This window comes from Eschrichtius robustus, chromosome 10 (genome assembly GCF_028021215.1).
Source record: "Eschrichtius robustus isolate mEscRob2 chromosome 10, mEscRob2.pri, whole genome shotgun sequence".
Classification (NCBI taxonomy): Eukaryota; Metazoa; Chordata; class Mammalia; order Artiodactyla; family Eschrichtiidae; genus Eschrichtius; species Eschrichtius robustus.
Genome location: NC_090833.1, coordinates 58,765,001 through 58,779,325, shown reverse-complemented (window position 1 = coordinate 58,779,325; position 14,325 = coordinate 58,765,001). Strand labels below are relative to the sequence as shown.

Sequence of the window (14,325 nt, the reverse complement as noted above, 5' to 3'; positions counted from 1 at the left end):
TATTTATTTCTCATAGTTCTGTGTCTGATGAGAGCCCACTTCCTAGCTCATAGAGCATCTTCCTTACGCTGTGTCCTCACATGGAAGGGGCAGAGATGTCTCTGGGGCCTCTTTTAGAGGGGCATTAATCCCATTCATACAGGCTGTGCCCTCATGACCTAATCACCTCCCAAAGGCCCCACCTCTAAATACCATCACATTGGGTGCTAGGATTAAACATATGGATTTTGGAGAAGCACAAACATTTAGTCTACAGCAAATATCATAGAAGTGATGCTATGTTATTTTCAGCACATGAATTTGATTTATCCCATCATTGATATTGTTAATGTTGGTGTCTTGATCAAGGCTGTTTCTGTGAGGCTTCTCTGTCACAGAGTTACTCTTTTCCTTTATATTTAATAAATTCATGGCAGGAGTTACTTACAGACTATGCCAATATGCCATTCTTGCTGAAACTTTTCAATTTATTCATTTATTCTTTTATATCAGTATAGACTCATGTCTTTTTATCTTATTTAATGTTTTATAATGTGGTGATATTGTTTTTTCTTCATTATTTTTTGTTGTTATTGTTCAGATGGTCCCACATTTGGCTAATGAGAACCCCTTCAAGGTTCTTTGTCCTTTGAACACGCACCTGTCATTCTTTGAGTACTTCCATGTACTACACATATTCCAGGTACATCTTGTACTTTCCTTGTCCCAGTGCTGGGTGGAATTAGTCGTTTCTCCAAGGAGCTCTGTTTCTACTCACTAGAGAGTCATATTTAGAAACCAAGACCTAGATACTAGGTATGGCCATTTCTATTGGGTATGGCTGCTCCTAGCTTCTCTCGAGTCACACAGCTAGGGAAGATGTGTTTAGTAAGCTTATATAAGGAGTGTATGTACGTGTGTACATGCACACTCATTTACAATTACATTTATTTCTATATCAATGTGTATACTTTTAAAACCATGAGTTCATACCAGTACCTCCAAGTCCAATCCAAAACCACATGGTTCATTCTAGTTTTCTTATTTATGAAAAATTTGATTGCATAAACATTTTATTTATTCTTATTTACATTCACCACAATACAGGGAGGCAGCCAGGATGAATGTTTTCCTTGGCTTTATTTGTTTTGAGCTCACTAGAGTTCCTAACTGTTACAAAGCCAGCAAATAGTGGAGGCAGGAGCCAAATCCAGTTCTCTTTCCATGTTTACTATTCTTTGTCTCTTTCTAAAAACAAACAAACAAAGAAGAACGGGAATTAAATTCTTGACCCTTAGCTCTATTATGCATTTTTCCTTTTTTTTTCTTAAAAAACTTCATGGTATGATTTAAATATTAATTTATGTAAAGTGGTTAATATACAAAATAGGGAAAAATTTGGACAATGTATGGGATAAGTATCATGACACCAGCTTGTTAGTAAAAATAAATTAATAGAAAGCAGTGAGCTTTGTGAAAATAGATGTTATTGGATTTTTAGTGAGTTATTTATTCCCAAGGATAAATGCATAACCCTGATTTCTAAATATTTACTTAGATATCCAAATATTAATAGACCTCCTCCCCTCCCCCACCCCTCAATGAATTTTAGATCACAAAGAGTATGATCATTTGCTAAGGCCAAACACTAACAACAATGGGGGTTAACATAATGCCATGTGAAATTGCAGCTACCACATTCATACAAATGATAATTTAATCTCAATGAGTTTGTGTTCTGCTACACAGACAGTAGACATTACTTTGTGATTTATAGGATAATTGCATACATTGCTTCTAAATAAATTTGCTTTACTCTGTGCCAAGAATGCCTTACAACCTCCTCCATATGTGAAGACTATTTCAGAAAATGGAGCTTTTGCTCTGGAATACTCTGTGGGTTGCTGGTTAGTATGCTGAATATTTAGTAGCTGCTAATGAGACTCCTATCAGCTTATCAATGTCTAATTTCCTATTCTTGTATGGCATAATTTTATGATAAATCTTTGGAGAGCCTTATACCCAGTAACTGCCCTTAAGAGATACCTTAATCCAGTCTGAAATAAAAGCTTCTCTGATTGATTTATGGCCATATTAAGACAAGCATACCCATCTGTACATAATAACTCGCAAAGAGGATCTTGGACTAAAAATTCTTCGTATCTTGTTCATAATTATTTTGGGGGACCAGACCTTATATTTATTATTTCATTTGGAATATCATTTATTAACTGGCAGTTTCCTCCTGCTTTTGATATTTTCTTTCTGACTTAGAGTAGCCTCTGACTTATAATTAGAAACCACTTTATATATATATTTTTTCAGTTTCATTCATATGCATATCATTTTGATAATGGCCCAGGAACCTAACTTTGCTAGAAAACGTTGATTTAACTTTTCTTTCTTTCCCTTTTACTTTTCTGGTTACAGCCCCTTATTCAATTCACCTGCAGGAAGATTGATTTTGAATAATACGGTCATGATGTCAGAACAGTACAAATTATACCCTGCTGCCATCTAGAATGGTGAAAATAAAAGCTTTATTTACACTGTGTTCTTTAAGAAAAGAATAATAAATGTTTTTTCCCCTCTTCAGGGACTGAATTCTGGAAAGAAACGGTTCTTGTTTGTAGCCTGATAGCGTGGTTTATTCTGAAAGATAATGACTTGAAAACTCATTTGCTGTTCAACAAAGTAGCAAATACTCCAACTACTAACCCCTCAGCCTTCCAGCCTCTGAGACACGGATCTGTCTCCTTTCCCAGACGAAGCCATTTGGGGTAGTCATTATTGGTCCCATATTACAGAGGAGATCCCTGTGTGGTGTCAGGTTATAGGGTTAATATTGCTGAATCTGCTTCTGTCTACTTCTCTGGTCTGTGTACTGTCTTTGGGTGTCTGCTCAAAGCAGAAGTCCTGCCATTTATAGCCCTTCCTAGATAATGAAATAGAAATTACAGAAGGGTTAAAGACGTAGGCGCAGGCTGAACTTGAGCCCCTTAGGGAAATTATTTGACATTTATCATCCTTTTCATAATTCCATTTCTCATCCACATTTTATTGGCTAACATACATGGCAGAATTCTGTCCTACCTGGAACCTGTGCTAAAAAATGAGAAGTCAATTGATACATATTAAAGGATGAATCTTTTCGTTATGTAAAAGTGTTTTAAAATTATTATTACATCCCATGAAACTTTAGTCCTTTCTGCTTAAAAAATAAAAGATGACCAAGTATTTAGAATTATTTTTGTTGTGTCTTCCATTATGAGTTGACTCTGATTAAGAGTTCTATCACTGTTCATGATGAATACTTATTCAAAGAACAGCAATTGGCATAGAGGAAACATGATGAAGTAAAAATACACCAAATCTAGAGTTAAAAGATTTAAAAGAATTTTCTGCTGTATGTATGACTGAGACCAAGTAACAATTTTGCTGAGTCTCTGTTTTGTGTCTACAGAAAATGGTAATTATTATACCACCCTTGCCTACCTCAAGCGACCCTAATAAGTCTCAAGTGGTTTCAGTGTTTTCAGTCATTCACAACAAAGCTTTGCTGTCCCAAATATTTAGTGTTATTTTTTAAGTTTGTTTTGGGGAACAAATCAGACGACAATATGATTTGTTTTATTTGTGCTGTTTGTGTTGTTGATTAATCAAAAAGCCTAAAATCTTGTTCAGAGTGAGAAATGAGGGCTTTTACTAGCTTTTAAGAGGTTACTTGGCACATATACTACCCTCTAAATTCACTTGCATTTCTATATAATCCCTGTTTCTTTATGATTCCTGTAGAATATTTTTCCCATTTACAGTTTATTGCTGCAGCTCTTGTTATATCAAGCTTTAGAGTCACTTGCCTCTGTTCTATTTAAATCTTTTGTGGGAGCTTGGGATAGAGTAAGTACATATATGCTAATATTTTACTAGATGCCAGGCACTAGTGCCAGGCAGCACCAGGCACATTTAATGCATTATCCCATTCAATCCTCCATCTATGAGCTCGGTACTATTTTTACTCCCAAAGAATCTAATTATCCTACAGATACAATTAAATCACAACAATATAGAGATTCTCTAGATTACTTCATACCCAAGGCCTGGCCCAGTCTTGGCACAAAGAAGGCTTTCAGTAAATATCTGTAGAATGAGTGATGATCTATTGACAGTCCAGTAGATTTTTTTTTTTTTTTGGAGTATAATTGCTTTACAATGTCGTGTTAGCTTCTGCTGTACAGCGAAGCAAATCAGCCACATGTATACCCATATCCCCTCCCTCTTGGACCTCCCTCCCGCCCCCCACCCCCATCTCACCCTGTCCAGATTTTTTTTTTTTTTTTTTTTAATTTTTGGCTGCGTTGGGTCTTTATTGCTGCACGTGGGCTTTGTCTAGTTGCAGAGAGCGGGGCTACTCTTCGTTGCTGTGCCCGGGCTCTAGGGCACGCGGGCTTCAGTAGTTGTGGCTCGCGGGCTCTAGAGCTCAGGCTCAGTACTTGTGGCACACGGCCTTAGTTGCTCTGCGGCATGTGGGATCCTCCCCAACCGAGGATCCAACCCATGTCCCCTAAATTGGCAGGTGGATTCTTAACCACTTCACCACCAGGAAGTCCCCCAGTAGATTTTTTTAAACTAGTAGTTTAAAAGGTCTTTTTCTTTTATTGTAATGCAACTTTCATAAATATGAAGATACTTTCTTATTGACCATCTTAAGACCAACATATTTACATTTTTCAAGAGGATTTTTACTCTTAGGTAGTACTGTATCTCTAACAGGTAAGCATGCCTTTCAACATATTTAAAGGGTATAGTACTTTATTTAAGAAAATATTCTTCATACTATCCATCTAATATTTGACTTATGTTAAGAAAAACTTCCCTTATGCAATTCTTTCATCCTTCAAAAAGAAAAAAAAAAAATTAGTTGTGCTTCTGTAAGATTACGTCATGAATGCCTAAAGCTTCAAGATATCCAGCCACTGAGAAATTTTTGCTCCTGGCAGTGAAAGAAGACCCAGAATGTCTGCCTCAACATGCCACTGAGTGATTCACTTGGATGTTATCATTAGTTTGAGCATCAACAATCCCATTATTCTAAAGATAGGATAGCAGAGTAGAGGTACATATCCCATTGTGTTCTTTTAAGTTTCATTGTGTTCACACTTAACGTTTTGTTATGAGGTTGCCATTTTGACTTGTAGGAACTTACAACCAGTATATGAGGGAAGGCTTCCTGTAAAATTAAGAAAGCAGGAACTGAGTTGTGTGTTTCTAGTGTAGCAACTGCACTAAATTAAAGAAAGAGCCAAGCATAAATTGCACATCTCAAATGATGAAAGTCGTTTGCTAATTAAATAAAACCTATGACTATAAAAATGAAGAAAGCCATCATTAACAAGTATTTTTGTGAATTTATAAGTTTAATACTACGTAAGACACTGTAAAGGATAGTTTTGCCTCTTAGACTTATATTTAAATTGGGGAGACCCAATCTGTAGCCACAGGACAATTAAAGAATGATTAACTGTTTAAAAAGGTGCCATTAGGACTTCACTTCCCTGGTGGTCCTGTGGTTGGGAATCCACACTTCCACTGCAGGGGGCACAGGTTCGATCCCTGGTCAGGGAAGTAAGATCCCACATGCCATGCAATACAGCCAAAAATATGAATAGGATAGAATAGAATAGAATAGAATTAAATTAAATTAAGCTTAAAAAGATGTCATTAAATAAGCCCAGTAAGAATTTAGAGATGTCACATGAATAAATGCAGAAATGGTTGCCCAGATTTCCTAAATATGTCTAATTGCAAGTGTTTATTGAATACGGTAATGGTTAAAAAGGAAGTAACATATAGCCCTGCCCTCTGTGAGCTTTGAAAGCTTTTAAAGAGGAGCCGCTATGAACTGTTTGGTCCTCAGGAAGGTGATTCAGAGGGATGAGTTCTCCAAGGAAAAAAAATTTTTAAAAAAGCTTCTCTCTTTCTCCAGAGTCACATCTTTTAATAATTCTTTTGGAAGAGCATACTGTTGATATAATTGACATGATTTTTCTTCATAAACATATTTGCTATAAATCTGAAAAATTGGAAATGTGGCATCATGACAAATGGTCCTTTATTGAAAACTTCTTAAATCTTTTGGGACCAGAGTCAAAGCACCTGTCTGATTGAACTCACTGAATCCTAGCAAGATTAGGCAAGAGGAACTGCTTAGGGCCACCTTGGAAGGAGACTGTGGCCTTAGTAGGCAATTTAGTTTTGTGTTTCCTATCAAATAAGAGAGGTTGAGTTTTGTGGAATTGGAGCAAAAATAAAGCATCACTAAAATTGTTTATGGATGAACAATGAAAGTAGTTTGAGCAAATTATGCAAAAGCTATTTATCATTCACAGATATCTAAAGCATAACTCCCTACAAAACAAGGTCGGGCTATTTTCCCTGTACATTCCTTTATGTCCTGGAGAGGTTAGGGGTTATTAACAAAAGTTTTACAGCAATGGGAAGTTGACTCTGAAAAATGCTGAGGTTCATTTTTCTCTTTCCTTAATGGAGCTGAAAGTTTCATATCAGCATGTTTTATTCAGACCCCAAACAGGTTCAAAGAATGTGCTGTATTTCCAGGTCTATTATAGCTGCCATTCCAAACAAAATATGTATGACTTCTACGATTCACTACGCACAAGTATGTAGTAATCTGCCCTTTAATGGCCTCTCAAAATGACGGACCAAATGGCTTTGTGAAGGTCAAGTCTGATTTAAATTGTTGATGAATTAGTAGCTAATCCTGCGTGATTGAATATTAATATGGAACAGTAATAAGTAAGGCATTTTAAAGCTTAATGAACACATTAATGAATAGGACAAAATGCTTTTCTTTTCACCTGTGTAAAAGTTTAAAGCTACTAACATTAAGACAATTTGTTAATTTTTGATTCTGTATTTTCCTGTAAAAGTTTGTGTGGTTAACATGTAAAGGGTATTGATTTTTTTTTTTTCTCAAGTTCATGGTACTATACATTTGATGAGCTATCAAAATTGATGTTATCAAATGGCCAAGGCAGTTTTATATAAATCACCAATAGGGGCTTCCCTGGTGGCGCAGTGGTTGAGAGTCTGCCTGCCAATACAGGGGACACGGGTTTGAGCCCTGGTCTGGGAAGATCCCACATACCGCGGAGCAACTAAGCCCGTGAGCCACAACTACTGAGCCTGCGCGTCTGGAGCCTGTGCTCCGCAACAAGAGAGGCCGCGACAGTGAGAGGCCCGCGCACCGTGATGAAGAGTGGCCCCCGCTCGCCGCAACTAGAGGAAGCCCTCCCATAGAAACGAAGACCCAACACAGCCATAAATAAATAAATAAATAAATAAATAAAAATCACTAATAAATGTAGAGGTGAAAAAAAAAGCAATTAACGTCTTCTAATCTACGCCCACTGAGATAAGCATACCAATTAGAAATTTCATTATTTCTACAGTTCATTTTATGTTGAATACTGAGTTTTATTGCCAAATACCTGACAGTCAAATTGGAAACAAGCCACAACTGTCAATGTGTAACAGCACTGGCTATTTGAATCTGTTACATTGTGATGCTTCTCATGAAAATTTAATGAAGAAAGTGCATTAAAAGAGGTTCTGTGCAAAGGGGGGGGATGGATAGAATTTAATTACCCTTATTAAAAATAAGAAAGGAGCTCTCTTTACATCCTTTGTCTGATTAGTATGCAAGAAAGATGATCTTTGTTGTACACTTGTGTAGATGGAAGTGGGGCTCTGGAGTGTTCCTTATGAGCTAAGAAGGAAAAGAAAGGTCATGCAAATGTATTAGACTGCTTTCCATAGGGCAAAAGTCAATTTTGTCAGCTCTCCCCAAGGTAAGGTCTTCATTTCTTATAAATGGTTATTAATTCTAAATTTCTTGGGTAAGAGCCTTTAAGTAAGTGGCTCAACAATCTCAAGTCTTTGACATTTGCCGCTGATAGGTGTAGAATATTGGCGTGGTTCTTCAGAGAGATGAACTTGTAGAAGAAAAGTAATGACTAGCACAGCAGTGTTCATGCATGTGGATGTATTACATGCCACAAGAGTGACTCAGTGTCCTGGGAAAGACAGACACAGCTCAGGAGTCCCGAGGTGATTTTTTTTATTAACTGAAGTTAATTGCTTTCAATATGGAAATTAACAACAACAAAATATAAGAGCTTTTTCAGATACTCATTTCTAGGTGTCTAAGGCAGTGCAGTTGACTTTGGGGCACTTGAGATAAATTATTTTTATCCTTTGAAGCATTCTGGGCCAATAGCTGGTGAGTGAGATGTTTAATAATACAGTGGGTGTGGTACAATGGCTATTGAGCTTTTTGCTTTATTTTTTTATTTTCCCAAATAACATTAAAACTAAGCTTTAGATGTACACACGTTGACTAAAGCTTTAAAGCCATTTAAAAAAAAAAAGTCTGATGAAATTCAAGTGGAATAGAGTATTAAAATTAGCATAGCCTAATTTGCAAAATGCTCTTTATCTGATCTGTAATTTTTAACCTTCCCTTGGAGCGTTGAAAAATCATCTTGAAATTCCATTCTTAACCACTGTTTCTGACACTTGTCCGCTGTAGACCTAGGCTTGGCTGGCAGCGTGTAAGCATCCAAATAAATGCAAGGTATTACTACTGCTTCCTCAAAAGAGCCACATCTTTCAACTTAAATAAAATGTAGCTCATCGAAGTTAACTGTTTTTTTAGTCTCTGGCCATAATTAGCTGGTGGGACAGGAAAATATTCTCTGGTGAATCCATGTGTCAAGCCCAACTGCTTCAGCAACTTCTTTTGGACTTTTCATAAATCTCCCTTGGGAGAACCAGAGTCTACTTTTCCCTATTAGCGCCTTGATTTTCTCTTACAGAAACCTGGATTTAATGTTCAGGATACCTTCCCTTTCTTGGGAGCTTTAATCTTTGGTAGTATTTTGACATTCTTTTACTATTCACATTCCAAATCTCTCTCTCTAGTTCTGAACTACTCCTCTGATGAACTCTGTACCATAAGTAGTTTTCTACTATGTGTAGTAGGAAACTTTTTAATCACTGTGATATATTCATATTTAGGCTTAGAAATCACTGGAGTTCTCTCAAAATCTGTCATCCCAGACTAGCTTGATGGCAGGGGATTTGGATGCAAGTGAGACATGGAGAAATTTGTATTACAGAAGGATAAACTGATGAGAATTAAAAAATACAAGACAGTGGATTTAGATACTTACTACTGCAGTTGATATGAGGAGGAAAAGATTAAGTCTGTTGGAGAGAGTTTTGAAAAGCTTTATAAAGAAGGTGATTTTGGTTGTGTGGCTTTCTAGAGACACGGACAGTGTACTCATCGGATATGATTTGTCTGGGGAGTGGTGAGAATTTCATTGTGGGCAGAAGAAATGTTTCCTATGAGGGAGGTCATCCATGAGAGGCTGAGAAAAATGGGTCCTGATTTTAAAAGACTTCGCTAGCCAGATTTAGGAGATTTGAGTTTACCCTGTAAGTATAGAGAGAGTGGAGAACACATCGATTTGATCAACAATGCAGTGGAGTCATCAAAATGTAACCTTTTCCCTTGAAATTGTGCATCTTTAGCAAGACTCAGAAGATCATACCAGAAATTGTGGGAGACATCCAAGTAGAAGCTAGGTACCACACCTGATGGTTTCTGTTTTGCTCACTGGTTGTGCTTTAGAGTCATTTTGGAATTGGTGGCTGATGACAATTCATCAGAGGTCATGAGGAAATGTTGATTACATTAACGCCAGGCCCAACTGGACGTCAAAATGTTTCATAATAGTCTTCAAACAAACACCCAAGTTCTAATTTAGATAATTCTCACCCATATAACTAAAATTCCTTCAATGCTTGAATAGAATATACCTTTCTAATGCTAACTGGAAGAGCTGGCCATGCAGGGTATCAACGTAGGTCATGCTTGAAGGACTTAAGAGGACTTTAATTTCTCAAGATCTAAGATCTGGGGCAATTTTGATGTGGGATAGGGAGAAATGAACTTTGGATGAGTTGAAGATTCAAAATTTAGGAGTTTCAACTTTTTAATCACTGAAAATGGTGTAGGCCTTTGGAATGGAGGAAAGTATTCTCTTACCCTAAGGAATGTATGTATGCTTCTGTGTTGCGTTTTTGAGTTGCTTTTGTTCTTTTCTTCTATTGTAAGGGAGACTTTCAGGTACTTTTCTGACAAATTGAAACTCTCTACGAAGGAATTCATTCAGGTTGAACCTGTGCTTGGGTGAAAAAATACACAGAGTTTTACCTAAAAGTTAAAAGAAAAACATAACAGATTCGAATACAGATAGCTTGGTCCAGCTAACCTGCTTGTTCCCCATGTCCTCGTACAGCTAGCTCTTTTGGATCAATGGTTTTCCCTCAAGGAAAGTTTTCTTCTCAGTGCCTGTACTTCTGACATTCCTTTCTTTCTGGCCAACTCACCTTGTTCCTAAAGGCTCATTTCACAGCTTCCTCTTGGTGCTCACTGACCTCATCAGACACACACTGTAGAGTGACTTCTCCTTCTGTGCTCCCAGAGAACTTGATGCATTCCTTGGTCATGGTTTTTATCACACATGTCTGAGCTCTTTGCTAGGCTGTTGGCCTCTTCCTTAGACTGTTCACTCTTCTGGCCAGGAACAACGTTCCTTAATGTAACAGTGCAATGCTACCTAGTTTGTGTTAGCTTCTCAACAAATGAGAGGTTAATGGGAGAGGTTAATGGTCAATATCTCTTGAATCTTGGGTATCTGACTTGATAACATGTTTGTATCACCTTTTGTCTTGCAGAGGATCAAATTCCCAGGGGCTTCCCTACCATTGACATGGGCCCACAGTTGAAGGTGGTTGAGCGTACACGCACTGCCACCATGCTTTGTGCAGCCAGTGGGAATCCGGATCCAGAAATCACTTGGTTCAAAGATTTCTTACCTGTCGACACAAGCAACAACAATGGCCGTATTAAGCAGTTACGATCAGGTAGGGTCTTGTTACTGTTTCCACAGGCTCCTAGAGAATTTTAATTTTTCTTTTTAGTTTTCTCTCTCTTTATTTTTATTTTTATTTTATTTATTTTTAATTTTTAGGTATTGATTTTTCTCCCTCTTCTCTTTCTCTGTTATTTAATGTGTTGTCCACGTTTGTGATGTCATAGCCCGTTTCAGAGTCTGTCTTTCTTCTCCTCTCTGTGTTTTGCAGCTTCTGTTTAATCCACATTGCTCACTGCTGTGACTGCATTTTTGATAATATTTTAATTTACTGCTCTTCCGCAGTATTTGATGGATCCATTTTCTCCTCTTTCTTTCTTATTTCTCTGTTTTCTTTTGAAACAAATTTATTTCAACATTGGACTTCATTCAGAACTTGCAAGGAGTTCCAATGGTTATATCCATTAAAAACCAAAAATGTTCATATTAAATGCTAAAATGATTCAGTTTTATTAAAGTGTGTTTTCTCTCTCTTTTCTGCATTTGAACTCATCAAACTACCAAAGTTTAGTAAGTTTGGGCACATCTACTTTCTTTTCACTAATACATAAAACACAGAAGTGTTATCTCATGAGTAACCAGATGTATTTTTTTATAAAGTCCTTTACAAAGTACCAATGAAAGGAGGGGATTTTTATTAATATTATTATGAGTGAGAATTTTCTACACATTAGCCACAGTAGTGTGCGTCCACATCAAAGATTTTTGAACCCTCCAGTGACTGGATCTACAGAAGTCTGCTTTTGGTGTAGACTCCAGCTTTTGCCTCTCTCTCTCTCTCTCTCTCTCACTCTCTCTCTCTCTCTCTCTCTCTCTCTCCCTCCCTCTCCCTCTCCCTCTCTCTCTCTCTCTCTCCCTCCCCCTCTCTACCTCCCTCCCTCTCCCTCCCCCCTCCCCCTCCCTCTCCCCCTCTCTCTCCTTCTCGCTACCCATTGCCCTTTCTCCCTCTCCCATCCCCATCCCAAGTTTATTCATTTGCTCTCTTTAGATTAAAAGTAGAGATAATTCTAAATTTGTTAAGTTTTAGAGCCTGTCCCTAGGTAATTTCACAGGGATGTGTACTAGTAAGCTGTTTACTTTGGCATTGGTAGTAATATTGATACAGAATTCTAAGTTGTTTAACTGCCTGTCTTCCCAGAATTCTCAGCTTTTGACCTGTCCTGTGATGTTAAAGCGTCTTGTTAACTGCCTCTTTTGCTTGTTGTCAGCAGAATTGTGTAGATCAGCATTCTGTTATTGTAAATAAAGAATTAATTATTCACATGTAACATAGATGATTTAGTATATAAAGCTTTAACTCTGAAAAATTTGTACCAAATTATAAGGAATATAATAATATTTTTATGCTGTCTTTCTTCTCTCCGTATTTAAATCTCCAGAATCTATTGGTAAGTGCTTAGTTCTGAAGCGCACTTCACCCCCACTAATTTCCATATTCAGATTATTATTATTATTATTATTATTATTAATAAAATGCATGGCATGCATTTTACTAACTGTCAGTGTAGACACCAGATTTCCTTAGTGGCGCACACACACACACATCCACAGAACTGTTATCGTAAGAACACTGTGTAGAAATAAAATAGTACACAAGTTATAGCACACAAATGTAGCATAGTAAGTAGCATAAGATATATCCAATGAACAGTGTTTGTTTCTAGTTATTCTTTAGTGTTTCCTATAACAGTATATATATATGCATATCTATATATATACTTAAATAGATTAGCCAGTATTTTCCTCAGTATGTCTTTAAAAATATTGTTTAGTTCTTTTTTTTTAAGACTATGAGGCATATAAGATATAATTCTAACCCTATATGACCCCAGACCTAAGAACTCAGTTGCTTCTCTGAGAAAGCCAATGCTGCCTATTGTGGTCTTTGCCCTCTGTGGTATAATGCAACTTGCTTTTATGATCTAATAATACTATCTAATATATTCCTGTTTTACCAGTATAGTAATTCAAGTTTCTTTTAAGACCTTATTTAATTCTGTAAATCTAATTTAATTCTTCTCCCCAGCCCTAGCCTCCTTCTTCTCGTACTAATGCTTCTTCTTTCTAATCTTATTTGCATTCATATTATCCACCCAGGTGGTACACCAATAAGAGGTAAGAGTGCTGAACTAACGTTCACAGAATGATCTTACTCATTCTTTCTGTCCTTTCATCACTCTCATATTTGTCCTGTTTTCAAAATCATTCCAATAATGTCCATCAATGTTATATTTTTCCTTTGTACTGTTTGGTTATGATTGGTGACTCTCATCTTGTGAATTTTTCTTTTCTTTTTTCTTTTTCTCTTTGTTTTGTTCATTTCTTTCTTTATGAAAATGATTCTTTAAGTTGTGATATGCTTCAAAGAAAGCATATCCAGGTCTTTAGACCACAGACCAGTCACAGCGTACCATCTGTCCCTCTTTTTTTCCTTTTCTTCTTCTTCCTTTTTCCTTTTTTTCTTTTTTTTTTTTTTTTTTCTTCTTTTTCCTTTTTTTTTTGTCCAACTGGAGAAAAAAAAAATCATTTTTTTTCTTCCTTAGCTGTTCTTGTTCTGGACCAAAGTCAAGATGGTCTGGAGAACAGTGGCAGACATGCAGAAGACAGCCTGGAACACCTGCTTTTTGTCTTTATCTTTCAAAAGGTTTTTGCTTTTGTTCTTAGATTCTTTTTTCTCTTACTGTCCTAAAAGTCAAAGAATGACTCCCCTTTCCACCTGATCACACTCGCCTACAACCTGACAGCAATGCTTTTTCCCCCCCCACTTCTTTTTTTCTTGGATTACTCGCTTCTGGATTTTTCGATCTTCTGTCCTTCAGGCTCTGGAGACAAAAGGTGCTGAGTATTCTTGGTGGTATGTGGATTGCTGGTTTTTTAGACTTTGACTCAGTGTGCATTTCTTTTATAATTCTTGTTTTGTATTTTTCTTGGGGTTTTGTGACACCACACTGCTAATCCCACTGGTGGATTTTGATGGGTGTCTTAGGGGATCCGTCTCGAGGTCCTCAAGCAGTGGTTGGTTGGCCCTCCGGGCTGGCATAGGCTGTGCTTTTTAAGTTTTTTTAAAAACCTTCTAATTCAACTACTCTTTGTTTTTCAGCAAACATAATAAATGATTGTATGTCGTGGCAAACTGGTCTTTCTTTTCTTAAAAATCTGCATGTCTTAAGGGAGTTTTGTTTCTTTAAGTAATATTTTCATGATATATATTAACTAATTTTAATTTTTTTGCTTCATGCAGCCTTTTTTGTGCTTGCTGCGTATTTTTGGCTTTCTTCAGCAGAAGACTTTCTTGAAAACCCGGCCTGGTTTTTTTTTGAGC

The 14,325-nt window shown here is 36.9% G+C and overlaps 1 protein-coding gene across 10 annotated transcripts in view; it reads left to right on the top strand.

Moving 5' to 3' along the window:
* The window catches only part of PTPRD (protein tyrosine phosphatase receptor type D), a 521,421-nt gene that overhangs the window by 313,259 nt on the left and 193,837 nt on the right, over positions 1-14,325 (top strand). For all 10 annotated transcript variants that reach the window (XM_068552041.1, XM_068552036.1, XM_068552035.1 and 7 more), the window contains exon 5: positions 10,807-10,995. In XM_068552041.1, the coding sequence (XP_068408142.1) occupies positions 10,807-10,995 (189 nt within the window). The remainder of the gene's footprint in view (positions 1-10,806; positions 10,996-14,325) is intronic.